Source organism: Elgaria multicarinata, chromosome 1 (genome assembly GCF_023053635.1).
Source record: "Elgaria multicarinata webbii isolate HBS135686 ecotype San Diego chromosome 1, rElgMul1.1.pri, whole genome shotgun sequence".
Lineage (NCBI taxonomy): Eukaryota > Metazoa > Chordata > Lepidosauria > Squamata > Anguidae > Elgaria > Elgaria multicarinata.
In genome coordinates, this window is record NC_086171.1 from 39,520,179 (window position 1) to 39,541,488 (window position 21,310).

The 21,310-nt window shown below is 46.6% G+C and overlaps 1 protein-coding gene across 1 annotated transcript in view; it reads right to left on the bottom strand.

The window, feature by feature from the left end:
- The window catches only part of LOC134398778 (sodium channel protein type 5 subunit alpha-like), a 297,293-nt gene that overhangs the window by 226,525 nt on the left and 49,458 nt on the right, over nt 1-21,310 (bottom strand). The window contains exon 5 of the mRNA XM_063126285.1: nt 20,887-20,978. Coding sequence (XP_062982355.1) covers nt 20,887-20,978 — 92 coding nt within the window. The remainder of the gene's footprint in view (nt 1-20,886; nt 20,979-21,310) is intronic.

Genomic DNA, 21,310 nt, shown 5'->3' on the forward strand with positions numbered 1-21,310 from the left:
AAATAAAAATAAATAAATAAATAAATAGGTCAGTTATTTCAACACTTAATGATCGCTTTTTCTATTGAAAATTGTTCAAAGCCATGCTCCCTGTCTGAACAGGCTCTGACAGTGGAAGAGAAGGGTAGAAAAAGTACGAAATACAAAGGTTCAGGTGAGGGGCCATTCTGTGATACCTGTCCGAACAAAAATCGGGGATAGTGTGAAACATTTAATAGATATTTTATGGGGCCCTAGGCCTCAGCTAGATCTACTGGTCTAGTGCGACGGAGGGGTGAAGATCTCACAATATTTTTATCACGAGATCTCCCCCTCTGTTTCCACGCAGTGCGCGACAACCTCAGAGGACGAGAACGTCGCACCCACCATTTTGTGTTTTTTTTAAAGAGGAAGGAGCGCACAAGCGCTTGTGCGCAAAAAGTAAGTGGTTTTTTTGTTTGTTTTTTAACTTTCCTGCCCGAGACCGTGGAAAAATTGGGGCTAATGTGTAGGGCCATATCTCGGTGCAAGGAAGGGATCATCCCTCCCTGATCCCGGGATCTCCTGTGTGTCATAGAATCATAGAATCATAGAATAGCAGAGCTGGAAGGGGCCTACAAGGCCATCGAGTCCAACCCCCTGATCAATGCAGGAATGCAGGATTGTCATGTGAACGCACATGGACAATCCCGGGGATCACCTCAAGATAAAGCCCCATCTAGCTATGACCCTAGTTTCCATGTAAAGGAACTCGGAAACAAAGGCTAACGAGGGCAAGTCATGCAACTATGGTGACTCAGATCTAACTATCTCAGTTCAGTAAACCATGGTTTCTAAGCTCAGGAATGAGCCGTGTGTCTTCATGCTAGAGTGGCTACTGATGAATTGGCAAAGAGAGGGAATGAGAGAGGGAGGGAGGGAGGGAGGAAACGCATCACTAAAAAAGAGGATGAGAGAAGATGCCAATTTCCATAAAAAGTTTTACTTATAGACCCTGTTCAGATGACACGCTAAGCCACGGTGGATAAGTATTTTGAGCTAAACTTGACTTAGCGTGTCATGTGAACCATTCTTAACCATGGTGGCTACACAACCATGGTTTAAACATGCTCACTAACCATTTGCTGCAAAAGGGTTAGTGGCCTAACCATGGGTTAATGTGTCGTCTGAAGAGGCCCATAGTAATTTATACAGATAGATGCAAATTTAGAAATGATTATCATTAAAATAGAAACACACCATGGTTTGGGAGACCTATGTGCCTTGCTCAGTTGCTGTCCATTGATAGGCAACTTCAAAGCCCCTTTGCTCTGCTTTCTGATGGTTCTCTAAACTGGACAGTCCTCTAAATAAAGGGCAGCCCTTCAAAAAGAGGACTGTCCTCTGCAAACGGGGACATACAACCATCCTACTTCATACATGCTCCTCCCCACAGTCTTTTCTTTCTTTCCACCCCAGGCATGTTTGACTTCAAGTCAGACCCCAGGATGATCAGGGGTCTGGAAACAAAGCCCTATGAAGAGAGACTGAAAGAACTCGGCATGTTTAGCCTGGAGAAGAGAAGGTTGAGGGGAGACATGATAGCACTCTTCAAATACTTGAAAGGTTGTCACACAGAGGAGGGTCAGGATCTCTTCTCGATCCTCCCAGAGTGCAGGACACGGAATAACGGGCTCAAGTGAAAGGAAGCCAGATTCCAGCTGGACATCAGGAAAAACTTCCTTACTGTTAGAGCAGTACGACAATGGAATCAGTTGTCTGGTGAGGTTGTGGACTCTCCCACCCTAGAGGCCTTCAAGAGGCAGCTGGACAACCCTCTGTCAGGGATGCTTTAGGGTGGATTCCTGCATTGAGCAGGGGGTTGGACTCAATGGCCTTGTAGGCCCCTTCCAACTCAGCTATTCTATAATTCTATGATTCTATGAAGCTATCTTATTTGGGACATCCAGACCGGGACATGGTAGTTTAAGGAACAACCTCCAAACCAGAGTAGCAATCATTAGAATTTTAGTTCAGTCCACAAATCATCTGAATTTGACCCAAATGCAAATAGGAGCGCTATTTTATTTAAAAAACGGAGGAATAAAAAAAAAAAAAAGGGGGGGGGAAAAGCTATCCTCACATTCCCAAACTTGAATTTGCATTCGTGAGAATGCACTTTGAAATGTGCATTTTTCAAAGCGTGTGCCTTTTCCCTCTTAAATCAAGGGTGGGAGAAGTCCACACTTTTAAAAAATGCACACAGAAATGCTCATTTTTCCCACTGTGCGCCACGTTGGAGGCTCCGGAAATTATGTATTCCCACCCACCCCACTGCGTAAATGCCAGTCGTAAAGGCCCAGTTTACGTAAGAGTGAAGGTGCGAACGGAGTAAAGGACGCCATTCATGCAACAGGGGGAAATACGTAATTTCCAGAGAAAGGGGGTGTGTGCCTGCTGACCACTCGCTAGGCCTCGCTGAGCCTCAAAAGAAGCGGCCCAAGGAGTGTGGGTGAATGGCAGTGGCAACGGGGCAAGCGTCCGAAGAATCGGATGCAAGGAACTTCGCCATCCCTAGCCCAGGGAACATATATGTGTATATACCTTTAAAACATTTATTTTCCTTCCTTTCTTTCTTTTTTGTAGATGCCTGGTTTGCTCTGGGTGTCAGGAGGGGTCATAGCTAAGCCGCCATCCTAACCCTTTCCCATGTCAGCAAGTAACCTGAAAGGGACCCGCCGCGTGCCGTCAGGAGGCAGGCTGTGTATCAACCCCCGGTGTTGCTTTTATCGTTGTATTAATATGCCAGATCTCTCAAGCAATCATCGCAGCACTGCCATCCTGCAAGTGAAGCAGCTTTTTTAATCAGCTGGGGATTAAAGATCCATCCCGTCCTTTCAAAAGTGAGGGTGTTTTTTTTTTAAAAAAAAATCAATGCAAGGATGTGGACTTTTAGGGGCGGGTGGGGTGGATTTGTTTTTAAATCATTGTCCAAAACAGCTGTTCGCCAGGGTGAGATTTTTGGGAGCCAGATTCCCAACAACGCTAATTTTTAAGGTCAGTTTCCATCGTGTGTTCTGTTCATCCAGTTATTGCAGTTTTAAATAGAAAGATAATCCCCTCTGTGTTGATTTTTTTTTTTTTTTTTACAAAAATATATATTTAATCTTCTCCGGCATCAGAACATTTCCAGGAATATTCACTCCTCCCCGCCCCCAGCAAATATATACCATGTGAGTTTAAACCTAAAGCCAGGCATCTACAATGTTTGGTTCATTGAGCCAAACACAACGTAACAGCCATGTTCATTGGCCCACCAGCGAGTCAATAAAGCTAGGTGAGCTGTCTGCCTGGGACTACATAAAATGGGACGTGGTGTCCAGCATATGACAGGCCACCATACGTGGCTGATAGGCTGCATTTGATCTTGAGGAGAACAAATCAGGCTGGATTCTAGCCTGCAGAGACCTATGTAGCTTAGTGGGAAAGCTTTCTAGGAACATCATGGAACGTTATCACTTTAACCTGGTACCCTCCAGATGTGTTGGACTACAATTCCCAGCATGCACCAGCCAGCCACACAACTATTAAAGGTGCAGGGTCCCTTTCCTCTTTTGCATCTCTGGCCTCAGCCAGACCTACCTGGTCTAGGGTGAGGGAGGAGTGAAGATCTCGCGATATTTTTATCTGTTTACACGTGGTGCGCAATGGCCTCGGAGGGACAGGATGTTGCGGCCACCATTTTGTTTTTTGTTAAAGAAGAAGAGCACACAAACGCTTGTGCGCAAAAGGTAAGTTTTTTATTTTAAATATTTTTCCCCGCTCCCCGCACCCCAATCCCGATGCTTTGCGCCCCGTGCGCGGGTCCCGGCTCCTTGCGAATAACTGCAAGGAGCTGGGACAAACTGCAACACCCGCACACACGTTCCGTGGATTCGGGATCAGCCTGAGACCGCGGAAAAAGCAGGCTCAAAGGCTCAGGTGAGATCCCGGGGGGGGGGAAGGAGGGATCATCCCTCCTTGCTCCTGGGATCCCCTGTGGATGGACAGGGATGATCCCAGGGAAAGCCCCAGGATATCACCTTGTCTAGCTATGGCCTCTGACTACTCTTTGTCCATCAGAGTGAAATTCTTACAAAGATTTGCAGAAATTTTGTCTTCAATCACTTCAATTCTGTCTCCCCCTCCTCTCCCCTCCCCCCACTATTTGTTTTGTAAATAGCTGGGAGTGTGCATTCCTCATTAAAAAAAAAAAAAAAAACCTTCACGTCGTTTAGCCAACATGAGCTCAATCCATCAGAACCAAGCTGTTTTATGCCCCATTGATATCAACGGAAGAGTTGACTGTGTGCTTCAAACTTTCTCTTGGGTATCAGTGTGAAATGTGCCCGGGTCGTTTGTCAGGTTGCCAGCTTCTTTTTCTGGCCTTACTGATATGCCTTTACACGTGCACTCTGCCTTGTGCAAAGTAGATGTGTGAACGTGTTCCTAACATAGAAAGAAAATAATGGGGAAAGCCTCAACCTGAAGCATCTCTGTGTACCAGGATGCTCTTTAAAGGCACAGGAGCAAAGGCCAATAAAAATAAAAGAGACAGTTGGCAACCCCTAGGCCAGCCTTCCCCAACCTAGTCAGGAATTGTAGTCCAAGCTGGGAGTTGTAGTCCAAACCGTCGGGAGGGCACCAGGTAGACGAAGGGCCATCTCTTAGGTGTCAAAGGTGAAGGACCGAAGAGGGCAGGAAAAACCTGGCTTGAGGATCTTTGCGCTCCCCTGAGCTTGCTGCCAAGGTTTGGAAGGTAACTGCTAAGACGCATTTGAATTTCAGGCGTGATTCAATCTACTGGGGGAAATAATCCGTCGTGGACACAAAGCCAATAGAGAGCAACAGCATTACAGCTAAACAGGGTGGAGTCTTTTTACCGAGAGCCGCAGAACCATCGGTTTAACTCCTGCCATCCAAGCATTAAATTGAACAGCGAGTTTTCTTATTAGACCGGAGGCAAGAGACATTTTGCAGCCAGTGGGGGTGGCTTTGCCTAAATTCCTGCAGCATTTTCGAGATGCTTTTTAGAACCTGGCTCCTATAAGGAGTGCTAAGCTGCCCCCTCAAAATTCTTTTTGGGGAATTTTTCTTTCCGGAAGTAAAAGCCGAAATATTGCTCTCCTCTCTGCAAGCCAATTTCGTTGTCCCATTTGTGACTAACAAAATTGGGGTGGAGGGGAGTCCCTTTGGTGATTTTTCTGGTGGTGGTTGTGGGGAGAATAATAATAATAATAATAATAATAATAATAATAATAATAATAATAATAATAATAATTTATATAGCTCTTTCCAATGAAACGCTATACATAAGATAAAATAGGTCAGGAGTTTTAAAAAATGGAATAAACACTAGGGATGTGCTCCGCTTCTCCTCAAACCGGAGAAGCAGGAACGGAGCGGGGGGCTTCGCCTACCCTTAAGGCGGAGGCGAAGAGGATTGGGGGACCGGCGGAGCGTGGCGAAGAGGATCGAGGTGAAGGCGGATCCTTCACCTCGATCCGGAGCTTCGCCAGAAAGGTAAGTGGGGTTTACCGGGCCCTGCCGTTGTCGCTGTCGCCCATGCGGCGACGGCGGCAGGGCCCGGTAACCCCCCTCCCTCCTCTCCCTTACGTGCGTCCGTCTGCGGTCCCTCTTGCGGCCCAGACTTCCTGGTTGAGCCACGGGCTCAATTGAAGAAGCCGAGGGACTGCGGACGGATGCAGGTAAGGCCCCCTTCCCCCTTGGTCTCTGCAGGTAAGGGAGAGGAGGGAGGGGGCCTTACCTGGCGCCACTCCCCTCCACTGCGGAGCTCCGATTCGGAGCCGGAGTTCCGCGACGAAGAGGAGCAGACTATGGCCGGAGTGGAGCGGCGCAGAGCAGAGCGGAGCTGAGCGGGCCGATCCGAAATTTTTGGATCGGCCCGCAGGGCGGAGCGGGGGGTCCGTGCACACCCCTAATAAACACATTCTAATAAAGGCAGGAAAATGGGGATTTACTGTCAGAGGCAGCAGAAACAAAGAGACTTTCCCCCCAGAAGCTGGGGGACTGCCTCCCACGCCCCAGAACCCTCCTGGGAGTTAGATTATTACATACCACTGTTCTCAATGAACTTCTGAAGAAAAATGGTGGCTGCTGAACAAGAGGAAGCAACTAGAGTACTGGGAGTAGCAGCAAAAACAACAACAAAAAGATATTTTCACCCCTTCAACCTGGCTCTTGAATATTCTCATTTGATGTCTTTTAGCCCACCCTTAATCTGGATGCTATGGTCTTGAGGGCCAGGCGTATCATATGTAAGAGGAGTGTATTTCATGAACATATTGCCTCATCCACACACAACCCACCCACACTGATTTGTGTGTGTTGGGGAGGGTGGTGAGTGGGAGTGAGAATGACCATAGTGAGAAGCCCTCTCTGCCTCCAACAGACCTTACTCTGAATTGGCTTTGTGGCAACGCCACCTAACCAAATCCAATCGGCCATGTGGCAGTGTGAGGTTCTCTGCGTGATCCCTGATTGGCAGGGATCCCTCGAGTTACAAGGGCAGCCAGGGGAGGCTGGGAATTGTGAATGGGAGTGAGAACGACCATAGTGAGACACCCTCTCTGCCTCCGACAGACCTTGCTCTGAATTGGCTTTGTGGCAACGCCACCTAACCAAATCCAATCAGCCGTGTGGCAGTGTGAGGTTCTCTGCGTGATCCCTGATTGGCAGGGATCCCTCGAGTTACAAGGGCAGCCAGGGGAGGCTGGGAATTGTGAATGGGTGTGAGAACGACCATAGTGAGACGCCCTCTCTGCCTCCGACAGACCTTACTCTGAATTGGCTTTGTGGCAACACCACCTAACCAAATCCAATCAGCCGTGTGGCAGTGTGAGGTTCTCTGCGTGATCCCTGATTGGCAGGGACCCCTCGAGTTACAAGGGCAGCCAGGGGAGGCTGGGAATTGTATAGCAGCAGCAGCAGAGGAAAAAAACAATTGCTGCAAAGAGTTGGGGCATAACCCTTAAATAAACCAAAGAGTTGAGTCATACTTCCATTCAAAAGAGGATTTAGGGCATGTGTTTCTCATCTGGCGGTTCTCCAAGCCACACAGCAATCTGCTTTTGAAACTGAGATTTCAAAAGCAGCTTGGGACAAGGCAGAAGGATCTTCTCTCAAAGGGATCTCACTGGGCACCAAACCTTTCAACATGCTGGGGGTAATTCTTTGGATCCTCTCCCTATGCTGCAAAGACATTTATTCTATCCCTTCTTTTCTACCTCTTCCCCCCCCGAGGACTGTTCCCCTTTCCCCGTACCCCTAAACCAGACTTCCCTAACCTGGAGCTCTCCAGAAGTGTCGAACTACAACTCCCACTATCTGCAACATTGGTCATGTTGGCTGGGTTTCATGGTACTTGTATGCCAAACCACCCGGAGGACACTGGGTTGGATGAGGAAAGAGGCAGTACCAAATAGTTCTTGGGCTATCAATCCCTCCCTGACTGCCGACTGTTGTGTATGCGTAGGAAGGGGCCAGAGTTCACTAGTCGAACATAGACGTGCGCAAGAGGTGTGCCAGGTGTGCTCAGGCACACCTTAAAGATGTCTCAAGCAATAAGTGCTGAATTGAGGGGGCCATTTCTCCTCATTTCTCCCCCCCCCACCTGCAGTGGCCATCTTGCAGTCAAGCAAGCTGAATGCAGAGTAGGACATCAGTGGCTACAGTTTTTAATAGATAAATGAATAAAAATAACATCCTTTATGACTGAGTATTCAATAAATGTTCACCTTTTCAAAAAAAATTGAAAACAAAATTCCCGGGGTGTACACCCTAATGAAATATGCTGCACATGCCTATGTAGTCAAAATGATGCTTTGCACATAGGTTGGCCAGGTTCAGTCCTGGCGCCTCTGGTTAAAAGTATCAGCTAACAGTTGATGATAAAGACCCTGCCCTGTCTGAAACCCTGGACAGATGCTGCCGGTCAAACCAGGCCAGACTGGATAAGGCTGCTTCATGCATTCAAAATGGCAGAGACATCGTGGAAGGAGAGATCTGGGCTAGCCCGGGGTGCAGGGAGGCATGTAAAGCAATGCCGGGGCACGGGTGGGGACTTGCGGTCCATGTCTGCGCAACTTGTGATCAAGTCCACCAGCCATGGATTGTGGCTTGCTCAGTTCTGGATGAACACTTCCCTCCCTCCCGCCCTCCACAACCACCTCTTTAACTTTTGCAGGCTCAGGGCCAAAGTCGACATAACATTAAGTGGGTGAATGCAATTAACAGCCCATTTATTTCTTAAGGGTAGGCCCATTGAAATCAATGAGTAACTCCCCCCCCCATTGATTTCAATAGGAATACTCCAAGCAGGACTAAATCGGGTTCTAACCGCCTATATTTTTCACGCTGCGCAATCGCAGGTGTTCTCTGGGCAGATTGCAAACTGAACAGAGTGTCATATAATATAAAATGCACTTTTTTAAAACAAACAAACAAACATGTAAATAGCTGGAAGGAAGCCAGTGCAGACTCAGAGCCATGGGAGAAGAGGAGGGGGATTTCAGCTCTTTCTCTGCTGGGGTCCCAACAGAAATAGCCTCCCTGAAGTTGCTTTTTGAATTGTAGGGTTGGAAGGGGCCTCATAACCCATCTTGTCTAACTCCCTGCACAATGCAGGAAATACAGAACTAGGGCATCTGCAGCAGATGGTTGTCCCCAGCCCTGTCTGAAGATCTCCAGCAAGGAAGAGGCACCAACCTTCTAGGTAGGTGGTTCAATTGCCAAGACATTTCTCCTCATGTCAGTGGAGGCAGGTGGCTCCGAGGTCAGTGGGACGATGAATCCGCTCCGGGTTTCAATCAGAACCAGTCACTGGTTCTGATTGAAACCCGGAGCGGATTCATCGTCCCACTGACCTTGGAGTTACCAGCCTCTACTGCCTAATGTTGAAGCCATATCCACATGCTGGTTCCACATGGACCCGTGGTCCATTTGGAGTCCACTCAGAGTAGAGTCTTCAGAGTATTGGCTCCCTTTCTACAGAACTCATTGTCTGTTGATGTCAGGCAAGCTAGCTAAAATATTGTTCCCTTTTCAGTGCTTGTTGAAGACTTTTTTTTTAGTTTAAAAAATTCTGGGGAGAATTTACTTCACTCAGCAAAGACTAGGCTGACAATCATTACCCAGAGGACCTTCTCTTCTGCTGCTCCCAGACTGTGGAATGGCCTGCTGGAGGAGACTCGTCTGCTTGATAGTCTTTTAGCATTCAAGAAAGCTATCAAGACTAAACTCTTCCGGCAGGCCTATCCAGTGGAATTTTAGGATGCTTTTAGGATGCTTTTAGGATGCTTTTAGGATGTTTTTTTTAACAGTGTATACTATGTTTTTAATCAGTATTTAATGTATTTTATGCTTGCTGTTGTTCCGCGCCTCGATCCAATCGGAGAGGCGGGTAAGAAATAAAATTATTATTATTATTATTATTATTATTATTATTATTATTATTATTATTATTATTATTATTATTCAAGCCTTTCCTGACTAACCAGCCAGTTTTATCAGCATAATTTGATTTTAAAGATGTTAACTCTGTATTTTGATTCCCCCTTTCCTTTTTATTCTTCATTCTGTCTGAGGAATGCTGGGAATTTTAGGACATTTTTTTCTTTTCTGTCTAGAGGGATAGGATTGCACCCTAAGCCTATTAGATGTAGGTTTCCCTTGCAATGCAAACAGCAGCTTGGGAGAGGATTTTTTTTCTTGTCAGGATTGCCACAGGGAGAGAAAGTGTTAAATATCCCCCTTCCCTGCCACCGCAGATTTGAGGCTCCTCTGCTTCTCCCACTCCCCCACCCCCCGGGAGGGGGGGAACGGCTGTTATATACATTAGAAAAATTGTTTTTAGCTGTGTATATTTTTTTGTTTTATACTGTTTGTATGGTTGAGGGGAGACATGATAGCACTCTTCAAATACTTAAAAGGTTGTCACAAAGAGGAGGGCCAGGATCTCTTCTCGATCCTCCCAAAGTGCAGGAGGCGGAATAACGGGCTCAAGTTACAGGAAGATTCTGGCTGGACATCAGGAAAAATTTCCTGACTGTTAGGGCAGTATGACAATGGAACCAGTTACCTAGGGAGGTAGTGGGCTCTCCCACACTAGAGGCTTTCAAGAGGCAGCTGGACAAGCATCTGTCAGGGATGCTTTAGGGTGGATTCCTGCCTTGAGCAGGGGGTTGGACTCCATGGCCTTGTAGGCCCCTTCCAACTCTACTGTTCCTTGATTCTATGATTTTATCTGTACGCCGCCCTGAGATCCTTGTGATATAGGGTGGTATACAAATGTCTTAATAAAATAAAAATAAAAAGATGTGCACGTTAATTGCATTCATGTAATTAACATCGTGTCTACTTGGGTGGACAGCAAGAAAAGGAAGGAAGAACTAAAATAATCCGTGGCAGGTGGCCCTAGATGGCTGGTGAACTGGATTCAACTTGGTGGATCTTTAGCAAGGCAGGCCTAGAGTCTATACAAATGTAAGCACAAGGATACAGCTCCATCATTGTCTGTAATACAATTATCCTGGAAAACGACAATCAATAAACCAGAGCTCTTGCAGTTAATACTCAGACACACACAGCAAGCAAGAGGGCGGATTTAAAATGACCAGTTTTATTGGCCAATCGAATTGCGTCCCCTTCCTCACTGGAGGTGTGTCTCTCAGTCCTTTTGCTGCAACCGTTAACACACTTCATTGAAACAGTTCCTATTAGCAGAGTCAAACACCTGAGGATATCATCAGAAGTTAGTCCTGCAGGGCACAACCCTTCTGGAAAAGTTCTCCTGCGCATGTTTCACAGAAATAAATGGGACCTGTGAGGTCTTGCACAATTGTTTCAATCGTTAGCATGCGCCGGTTGACTCCTTGGTGGGTTGCGCCCATAATCTGGTATCCCGCAGCAAAGAAGAAGCCCCTTTTTAATTTTTTAAAAAAGCATTTCAAACTAGCAAGCCACACCAAGCTTTGAAAACCTGTGAGCGTCCCTCAATCGGTTCTCCTATGAGAATCGAATGCGTTACTTGTGTTATAGCTCTCTGTGCTATCCGTAGCAGATGTTGGCAATCAGAAATACACACCAAACACTTTTCGTCCTGTTTCTTAGTGTAGCAGAGTAAATCAGGATGAGCAGACCTTGGTTGCTAGTCCCTCATCTAGTTTCATCTCCTTATAGAATTCTTTTTTAAACTGGAGGGTGTCTCACTGGGTGAGGTGAGCTCAGGCATGTGAAATATAAGGAATTCCAATAAGCATATGACATTTTTACTGACAGGAAAATGTCCCGGAGTCTTTGGCCACAGTTAGGGATGGATGAATCGGTCAGGTATGATTCCCCTGTTTCTCCCTTTTCCTACATGGAAGTTCCTTCGATCCCATTTCTGCACCAGTTTGCGAATTTTCTTTAAATGTCTGCATGAACGTTCATGCAGGTTTCTCAAAATGTGTGCATTTTTTCAAATTACGTGCATTTTTTGACATCACAGATGCTGCATTCCTCTGCGCTCTTCTGTGCAATATATGTGTTTTGTGGGTATAGCAGCTTTATGCACTACACACATTTTTGTACACCTTATCTGACGTTTAAACTTTGATGACAAATTTTGGAAAAGTGTGGATATTAATGTTTTGCGGCATTCCAGTTCAAGGATGGATTTGGGTAGTGCAAATTCTCTCTTTTCTCTGCCCCCCTTCCTGTCACTCTACTAAGCAGCTCATAAGTATGCATGAACTTCTCTTGTAACATCCCATTAGTCGTATAAACATGCATATGCACACATACACACACAGAGTTCCCCCTCAAAATTCCTCGCATGTTTCACTGAGAAAGTACTCCATCAACATGCTGACAAGGATGTTCTGGGGTCCCCTGGAGAAATGTCATGAGCCTATTAAAACTCTGGTGGTCTTCCTGTCTCTCAAGATTCCTGTGAAGGAACCCCCAAATTTGCTTTGAATTCTACTTCAGGTGAAGTGACTGTAACCATTCTGTTCACAATTCTGCCATTGTTTGTTATTAGACTAGGAGACTGTGGCTTTAGCTAGACAGGGCTTTATCCACAATTCAAGAAGGACGCAGACAAGCTGGAGCATGTTCAGAGGAGGGCAACCAGGATGATCAGGGGTCTAGAAACAAAGCCCTATGAAGAGAGACTGAAAGAACTGGGCATGTTTAGCCCGGAGAAGAGAAGATTGAGGGGAGACATGAGAGCACTCTTCAAATACTTGAAAGGTTGTCACACAGAGGAGGGCCAGGATCTCTTCTTGATCCTCCCTGAGTGCAGGACATGGAATAACGGGCTCAAGTTAAAGGAAGCCAGATTCCAGCTGGACATCAGGAAAATCTTCCTGACTGTTAGAGCAGCATGACAATGAAACCAGTTACCTAGGGAGGTTGTGGGCTCTCCAACACTAGAGTCCTTCAAGAGGCAGGTGGACAACCATCTGTCAGGGATGCTTTAGGGTGGATGCCTGCATTGAGCAGGGGGTTGGACTCGATGGCCTTGTAGGCCCCTTCCAACTCTGCTATTCTATGATTCTATGATCCCAGGGCAAACCCTGGGATTGTCCCTGTGCGTCCACATAATGCACAGGGGATCACGGAATCAGGGAGGGATCATCCCTCCCTTGCCCCGGGATATAGCCCTCCCCTTTGGCCCTGTTTTTTCCACGGTCCCGGGCTGGGCCTGAGACTGCAGAACATGTGGCCAGGTTCTGCGGGTTGGCCTGGCTCTGTGTGATTCCTTGCGAGGATCTGGGAGCCGTGCACGGGGCACAGCACTCCTCAGGAGCGCTCCACCCATCGGGGTAGGGTGGGGGGAGCAGGGAAAATAATATAAATTTTTAAAAGGACTAACCTTTAGTGCACGAGCATTCGTGTGCTGCTGGTCCTTTAAAAAAAAAATTTTAAATGGCAAACGCAATACCTCTCCTGCTGAGGTCGTCACATGTAGACAGACGAGGGATCTCGCGTTAAACACAACGCGAGATCTTCTCTCCCCCATCGCGGGATAGCAGGTAGGTCTAGCTAAGGCCTGTGAGGGAAACCAGGAGTGAGACCTCAAAGCAGTGGACAGAAGTGAGGGGACTAGACTAGCAGGGCTTAGTCCTGGCTCATGATGCTGGGGGTTGCATCCATGCAGCGTGGCCATGTGTCCTGCTTTACTGAGGACAATCCTTTATTTGAAGGCACCATATCTTTGAAGGGCTTTCTGGTTCAAGTCCAGCTTAAAGATAAAAGAACTCTCAGAAGAGAGAGCCACAGGGCCCTTGAATTGTCTGTCCACAGTTTGCACCTGGGCAGCAGGCTGGGCTGGCACACAGGTAGGGGTGTTGAGCTATCTGAGGGATGGAGTCTGGTGAACATCCACCTGCTTGACCCACTAGAAGCCAGTATGCAGACCCCTGAGGTTGCCCGACTTGGCGTCCTGCTGCCTCACTAGCCACCGTCTCGCAGAGAAAAGTGGGTGGGTAAGCTTTTTATATAAGTTGTGATTTTGCGCAAAATGGCAGCCATAAACAGTGCCATTTATTGAACATTTATGCCTGCAATGTTGCAGAAATGGCGCTATTTACAGCCGCCATTTTGCACAAATCGTGATTTATGTAAAAAGCTTACCTGCGATTTTCAACTCGCGGGGCAGCAGGACGCTGGGCTCCCACAGACCATCCTATGGCTTACCCTGCTTGCTGAACAAGGCCGTCCGTCTGGCGGGAGACTGAGGAGCAGCGCGCAAGGCAGCAGCAGGTAAGATTGGCCATACTTACACATAGCTCACCTGATCACCACCTTCCCACCCCGCCCCCACTGTGGAGAGAGCTACAGAACCTTTAAATTTCACTAAGGACTTAGCTAGTCTTAAGGTTTATTCTGGGATTGTCCCGGAGTCATCCCTGTTCATGTAAATGACACACAGGATATCCCGGGAGCAGGCAGGGATGACCCTGGGATAAACCTTAGATCTAGCTAAGGCCTCAGAGTAACTACTTCTAAGTATGCATCTATACACCTAAAGTAGATACATAAAGTAACTTTTGTGAACCACCCAGAAAGCGATATTGGGTGGCATAGAAATGCAATAAATAAATAAATAAATATTATGTAAATCTGGATCCAAGCCAGGATTTTGCCTTTCAAGTCAGAGCCACCAGGAAGTTGGAAAGTTTATTTTGGTAACTGCCTCTCGGTACTCTTTCTAAACCATCACGAACAGCCCCCAGTTAGATTATATCAGGTCTTCCCATGTGGGTCTTCCCCTGTGGGAACCTTCTTCTTAGAGGTTTTCATGGTTATGATTTCTATGGGCTTCTTGTAGGTGCACAAGACAGTACGTCTCATCCTCACACAAGCTCTGAAAAGTATGCTACACTATGCTGACAGAATCGCCCAAGGCTATCGAATAAGCCTATTTCTAGATTAAGGTTTCTGCACACCCAGATTCGTAGTAATGATTTAGGATGTGCGCATTTTGTAAGGTGGGAAGGAACAGCGACAAAATGCCAGCACAAGGATTTGTGGTGAAAGGGTCTTGAGTAAAAGCTACAAAGCTTTTCACTGTCTAGCTCCTTCCTATCTCTCCTCTCTCATCTCACACTATTGCCCCGCTCATGCTCTTCGCTCTTCTCACCTGCCCAAGGGTCTCTACTTCCCTTGCTCGGCTTCGTACATTTTCTTCTGCTGCCCCTTACGCCTGGAACGCTCTTCCAGAACATTTGAGAACTACAAGTTCAATCGCAGCTTTTAAAGCTCAGCTAAAAACTTTTCTTTTTCCTAAAGCTTTTAAAACTTGATTTTGTTCTGACTTTATACTGCTAGTTTTACCCTACCCTGTGCCTGTTCGGTGCATTCTCTTCCCCTCCTTATTGTTTTATTATGATTTTATTAGAATGTAAGCCTATGCAGCAGGGTCTTGCTATTTACTGTTTTACTCTGTACAGCACCATGTACATTGATGGTGCTATATAAATAAATAAATAAATAAATAAATAAATAATAAAGAACCTTCTGTAAGGCCCGTTCCCCTGGAAGATGCTTAGCCTAGAATCCCCTCAGGCTGTCTCTGCATTTTTTTGGTTCCTCACATTCAGTGAGAATGAAAATGGAACCTTTTCTGGTCTTGGGGGCCCATCTTCCAGAGCTGGCTCTGTAGCTGTGCCAGGGGGTTATTGATACTCTTAACCCAGTAGCTTGGGAAGAAGACGTTGTCTTCCCCACGCACCAATCCAGTTATTCCGTGCTGCTAGAACGACTCTCCAAAACTGCACACAATTCTCACCTTCCTATAAGGAAAGCTCCCCCAAATTGGCATCCTCTCCAGATACCTTGGACTGAAACTCCCATAATTCCCAGCCAGCATGTGCTGGGAATTCTGGGAGTTGACGTCTAATACATTTGGAGAGAATCAGGATTGGGACGGCAATAATCAGGCCTCCCCCACTTTCATCTCAGAAGAGTGGGCAGCCTGGAGTTCTGTTTCATGGGTAAGTTGGCACTCTGCTTCCAGGCCTAATCCAGACACTGCCTGAGAGACAGTACTTAAGATGAGACGAGACATGTCAGGATTTAGCTGCAGAGCAAAATAATTTGACCTCAGAAAATAGGAAGTGGTAACAAAGGAGAGAGCATCTCTGAGCATGGGCAAAGAGTGCCATCTTCCATAACTGAGTTCTCAGTTTACAGGACAGAACGGAACTTCTGCACCCCCTTCTTTTACAGTCCATGAGGGGCTTCTAAAGCAGGTCAGGAAGCCTCCTCACCTGGATCTCCGCATGTGCAACGAAATTCAGACGGGGCTTCGTCCATTTCGGGTCGTAGAAGTGGGAGTGGAGCAGCCCAATTCACCTCCGCCAAAGGCTCTTTGTATAGGAGGGAAAGTGGTGTGATCCTGACCGTCTTCACAGCTCAACCCACAAGGAGAGTCCAAAAATGCAGCTGTGTTGATCCCTAGCAACATACCACTGCTGGCGGTTTTCTCTCCACCTGGAGCAGGTCTTTTGGGAAATAACGGGTCTTCATGGCCCGTTTAAGACACCACCCCAAAAGACTTGGAAACAGAACAGGGAATGATTGCAGCTCAGCTCAGAGGGAAAAGGGAAGTCCAAGGTGAGGGTGGCAGATGACCTTAGAGTCACCGCTAATAAAAAAAAAAGTGCCTGTGCTGCATTCCTGAGAATCTGGGATCTGCTACACCACTTCCCCCTCATGAAGTGGTGCAGTCCATTCCACCCCCACTTTCTGCTGTGTGTGTCAGATGATGAACTTTGAGGGAAGCCCAGTGGAGGCTGGCAGCTTCCACCAGCCCAGTGAAGGCTGTCAGTGGGGTAATGAATCTGAGAGCCAGTGTGGTGTAGTGGCTAAAGTGTTGGACTGGGAGTCATGAGGTCCGGGTTCTAGTCCCCACTAGGCCATGGAAGGCCACTCGGTGACTTTGGGCCAATCACAGACCCTCAGCCCAACCTACCTCACAGGGTTGTTGTTGTGAGGATAAAATGGAGGAGGAGGATTATGTACACCATCTTGGGTGCCTTAAAGGAAAAAAGGCGGGATATAAATGCAATAATAAAATAAATAATAATAAATAAATCTGCTCTGGGTTTCAGTCAGAACTTTGAAAGACCTATCCAAGGTTTCCACACATTGGACAGATCCTTTAGAGTGCTAACTGGTTCTGACTGAAACCTCAATCTACTGCCCCACTGACATTGGAGTCACCAGCCTCCACTGGCCCTGAGTGTCTGTCTGTTGGTGCCAATGGGGATTCCCCCCCCCACAGCTTTATTGCTATGCAGGAGGCAATTTTCAGGGGGCCTGCAGCCAGGGACAAGAGGGACTCCCCCAAATCTTTCCCTGAGGCCTCCCATTGGTCTGGGTTGATCTGGCGCAAGGTGCAAATTAACAGAATAATTTATTTGGATGAATAATTGGTTGGCTTTTCCTCCTGTGAAATTTTAATAAGTCCTAGTCATGCTTTCTAAATGTGTATATATAGATATACATTAGCATGGCTTTCATGTCAGTGGGGCGGTGAATCCGCTCTGGGTTTCAGTCAGAACCATTCAGAACTCTAAAGGAACTCTGCAAGGTGCAAAGAGTCCTTTAGAGTTCTGACTGAAACCCGGAGCGGATTCACTGCCCCACTGACATGGGAGCCACCAGCCTCCACTGGGAAAGCCAACCGTGTTTCCCAGATGCACATTTTTGTCCATGACTCAAATGGGTGCGTACAGGGAAATCCAGATCCATTCAAACCAAGGGCTCATCTACACCAAGTAGGATATTGCACTATGAAAGCAATATGTAAGCGGTATATAAAAGGCAGAAGCCACACGACTGCTTTGCAGCGGTATTGAAGTGGACTGACAACTTTTGGGGCTCATTGACACAGACCATATACTGCTTTCATACTACTTCCATAGTGCTATATCCTGCTTGGTGTGGCTCCTGCCTTTTACATGCCGCTTTCATAGTGCAATATTCTGCTTGGTGTAGATGAGGCCCAAAGGGATTTTCGCTACTGCCTTCAAGGGCAGCCCTTCACTGTACCAATTACTAGGCATGTGCTCCGCTCCGATTAGAAGCGCAGAAGCAGGAGCGAATTGGCCTGCTCCGCCTTGCCCAGAGGCAGAGTAGAAGCGGACCGCGGACCCCTTGAAGCAAGGCGAAGAGAAGCGCCCATTTTCGGAGCGCTCCGGTTTCCGCGTTCCGCTTCTATTGCTATCTTGAAACATTTCGCCCATAGGATTGCATTGCGGAAAAGAATTGCAGATAACTGTGTTGTTTTTGAAGCTATCTTTCTAAAAATTCTTGTGCTTGGAGAGTCGTGGATGGGGGTCATTTTGAGACTACTCTCAGCTCTCTGCGTGGTGCGGGTCACGCTCTAGAATTTTTTAAAAAACCAGCGGGAAAAATACCTTTTCCGAAGGGCTGAGGGGCAGAGTCAACTCCCGGTCATGATCACATGATCCCAAAGTTGGAGGAGGGGATAGGCAAAACGGGTAACTTGGGATTCTGGGAACTTCTCTTTCTTAGTCTGAATGGACTTTTCCCAGTGTTTTTTAAAAACAGTAGCCCCACCAAATGCACAAACACAACCTGTGAAATCATATACTAAGCCAATAATAAGAAAGCACTGCTACCCACCCTAACTTTGGGGAACAACTGAAAAGATGTGGTACAAGGGGATGAGCTCTCCTAGGGCATCCCATGTGGACGTGCCCTCACTCTCTCCTGTACTTGGAAGGCCATCAGAGCCTTCCAAAGAGAGTAACCCGGTGGAGCAATGCCTATCATGAGTTGAAATGACAGTTTTACTTCTTAGTGGTGGAGCAATGTCTTTCATGAGTTGAACTGACAGCGTTGCTTCTTAAAAGACTGGTTGACCACCAGTCAAATTGGCAGCTGCTGCTTCCCCCTCCCCTGGGCACGTCCCCCTATTGCTGGTAAAAGACAGATATAGCCTTTTTAAAAAAGTTCTTCTTGTTGTTTATTCAGCAACACTGCTGCTTTTAATTCCACCCCTCCTTTGTTTATTTATTTATTTATTCCATTTTATATGCATTACTGGCTTATCCTTGGCTCACTTCCTTATGCCCCCAGAAATGTCTGCTGCCTGCCTTCCCTCTCTCCTCCCCTGCCCGCCTCACAGGGATGTTGTGTGTGTCTGGCTTTGACTCAGGGGAGAAGTCCTTCCTGTGCTCACTTGGAGTTTTGGAAGTTCCAAATCCATTTCTCAAGTGTGGAAGAAGATTCATACTCCCCAATTCATGGCATGTTGGGATTTCCTTTGAAATGGCCCCATTGAGATGTCTGCAGGTTTAAGCCCCGCCAAAAAACAGGGGATGATGGGACTGCCTTGAGTCTGGGCGTGCATGTGTATCCCTGGATAAGCTATCATGGTGGTGAGTTTGAGATTTCTAATGTTCAAATTGACGGAGCTATCGAAAGGGGTGTGAATGGGGTGTTGGATTTTCATAAATTCCCCAAAAATCAGGGGATGATGGGACTGCCTTGAGTCTTGGCGTGCATGTGTATCCCTGGATAAGCTGTCATGGTGGTGAGTTTGAGGTTTCTAACATGCAAATTGACGGAGCTATGGAAAGGGGTGTGAATGGGGTGCCTGATTTTCATAAATTCCCCCAAAATCAGGGGATGATGGGACTGCCTTGAGTCTTGGTATGCATGTGTATCCCTGGATAAGCTGTCATGGTGGCGAGTTTGAGGTTTCTAACGTGCAAATTGACGGAGCTATGGAAAAGGGTGTGAATGGGGTGCCCGATTTTCATAAATTCCCCAAAAATCAGGGGATGATGGGATTGCCTTGAGTCTTGGCGTGCGTGTGTATACCTCCATGAGGTGTCATGGTGCCAAACTTGAGGTTTCTAACTTTCACAGAAAAAAAGTTGTATACTTTTTTAGCTTAATGCAAGCCTATGGGGGGGGGAAACGGAGCTCCGATCCGGATCCGGAGCTCCGAGCGGAGCGGAGCAGACATGGGCGGAGCGGGGGCGGAGCGAACCGGGCCGATCCAAAAATCACGGATCTGGAAGTGAAGTGGAGCGGGGGGTCCATGCACACCCCTACCAATTACCTTCTGAAAAACAGCTCTGCTGTAACCAAAGTCCCCATACCTTCGACGCACTGCGGGTATAGATAATGTGCACTATTGCTCTGGTGTTCTGTTTCAATCGGGAGTGCTACGGTGCAAACGTTTGCTGTCTAATGGAGTGAAAAATTCTTCGCATCACCTAAACGGATGTTGATTTCCCCCCTTTTTCTTTCTTCCTTTTTCTTTTTTAAAAGTATTTTAAAAGAAACAAACAGTCTCTCTTTGGACTATTTTTGACCTCTAATTGCCAACATCTGTTCAGGATAATCATCTACAGGAACTACCATGCACGGGGGTTGTTTTGCCATCTTCTCTACCTTGCCATGCAGGTCAAATATGTTAAACACTAAGGCTGAATGAGACCTGTCCATAGATACGCCAAGGGCATATTTATTTTTCTCCACTGATCTGCTTTTAGAGAAAGCCCCATTGCCAATTTGAGAAAGAGAGCGAGAGCGAGAGAAAGAGCGAGAGAGAGAAGCATTCTTTACTAAGCATATTAAGCATTGCCAGAGAAGATAGGACTTTCATTCCATTCGTACTAGAACACAATCCACTGGGACGTTCTCCTTCACAGGCCCCATTGAAATGAAAAGGGCTTGTGCCAAATAACACCATGGTGGATCGTGGCCACATTCAATAGAAAACTGCACTGTTGGGTTGGATCAAAATTAAATCAGATCAAGTGATAACGAGGAGGAAGGACAAGATGAATCCTTCGAATTCCTTAGGGTTTTGCCTCAGTCATAAATGGCATTTCCATTTTAGTTAAGACTGCAAATTAGCTTTGACAAATTTCATCGAGTGACCTCTGTTATAATTATTAGTCTTCCAGTTCTTTCTTTGTTTGTTTTTCATATGTTGCAATTTACCCCAAGCAGTTCTCATGAGGATTTTTCTTTTTTCTTTTAACAACCAAATTCAGTCTGATTTCTAACCACCAAAGTTTGAAATGTCGCTTCTTCCCAAACGAAAACGGTGATGAGAGATTGGGGTTCGGTGTTCATAGTTCTTGGGGCAGGGACATTTTAGAGTCCCAAGGAGCTCTTGATGCCCACCCCAAAATAACTCTGGAGAGTGGGGAACATATGAAAAAGTATTCTATTGACAGGTGCCCATCCCTACACTCACCCATTCCCAAGTCAAGTGCCGACCAATTTGAATGCCGTGTTCTACCGACAGCCATTTTGCTACAGGGAATGGTGCATAGGTTTAGTGAGTGCAGCCCAAGTGTTTAACCTGATATCGTTTTTCTTTTTCACCTGAAATGACTGAGATTGTTTTCAGCGCCCGGAGAACTCTGAACGTTCGTAAGGCTGATACATTGCCCAGGTCCACAAATTCAGTTATGTATCTGCAAACAAGGGAAAGTCACAGACAAGAAGAAGACCATGACAAGGACGTCAAGCAAAATAACGACAGCAGAAGAGAGAAAACGAGAGAAAGAGGGGTGGGGGGGACAGAAAAAATAGTCACTTGTAGCTGAGAGCAGATATGCAAGGATCAGGGCTTCTTACCTGGAAGGGATGAAAGTTTTTTTTTTAAAAAAAACTAAGCTCTCAATACCCTGAAATCCCGAAGTGTGGAAATTTGTACCTAGTTTTGCAAATTCTCCTAAAAACCTGTTGAATTAAACCACAGTTATTTGGAAATATACAGCTGCGTGTTGCATGGACATTGCATTGG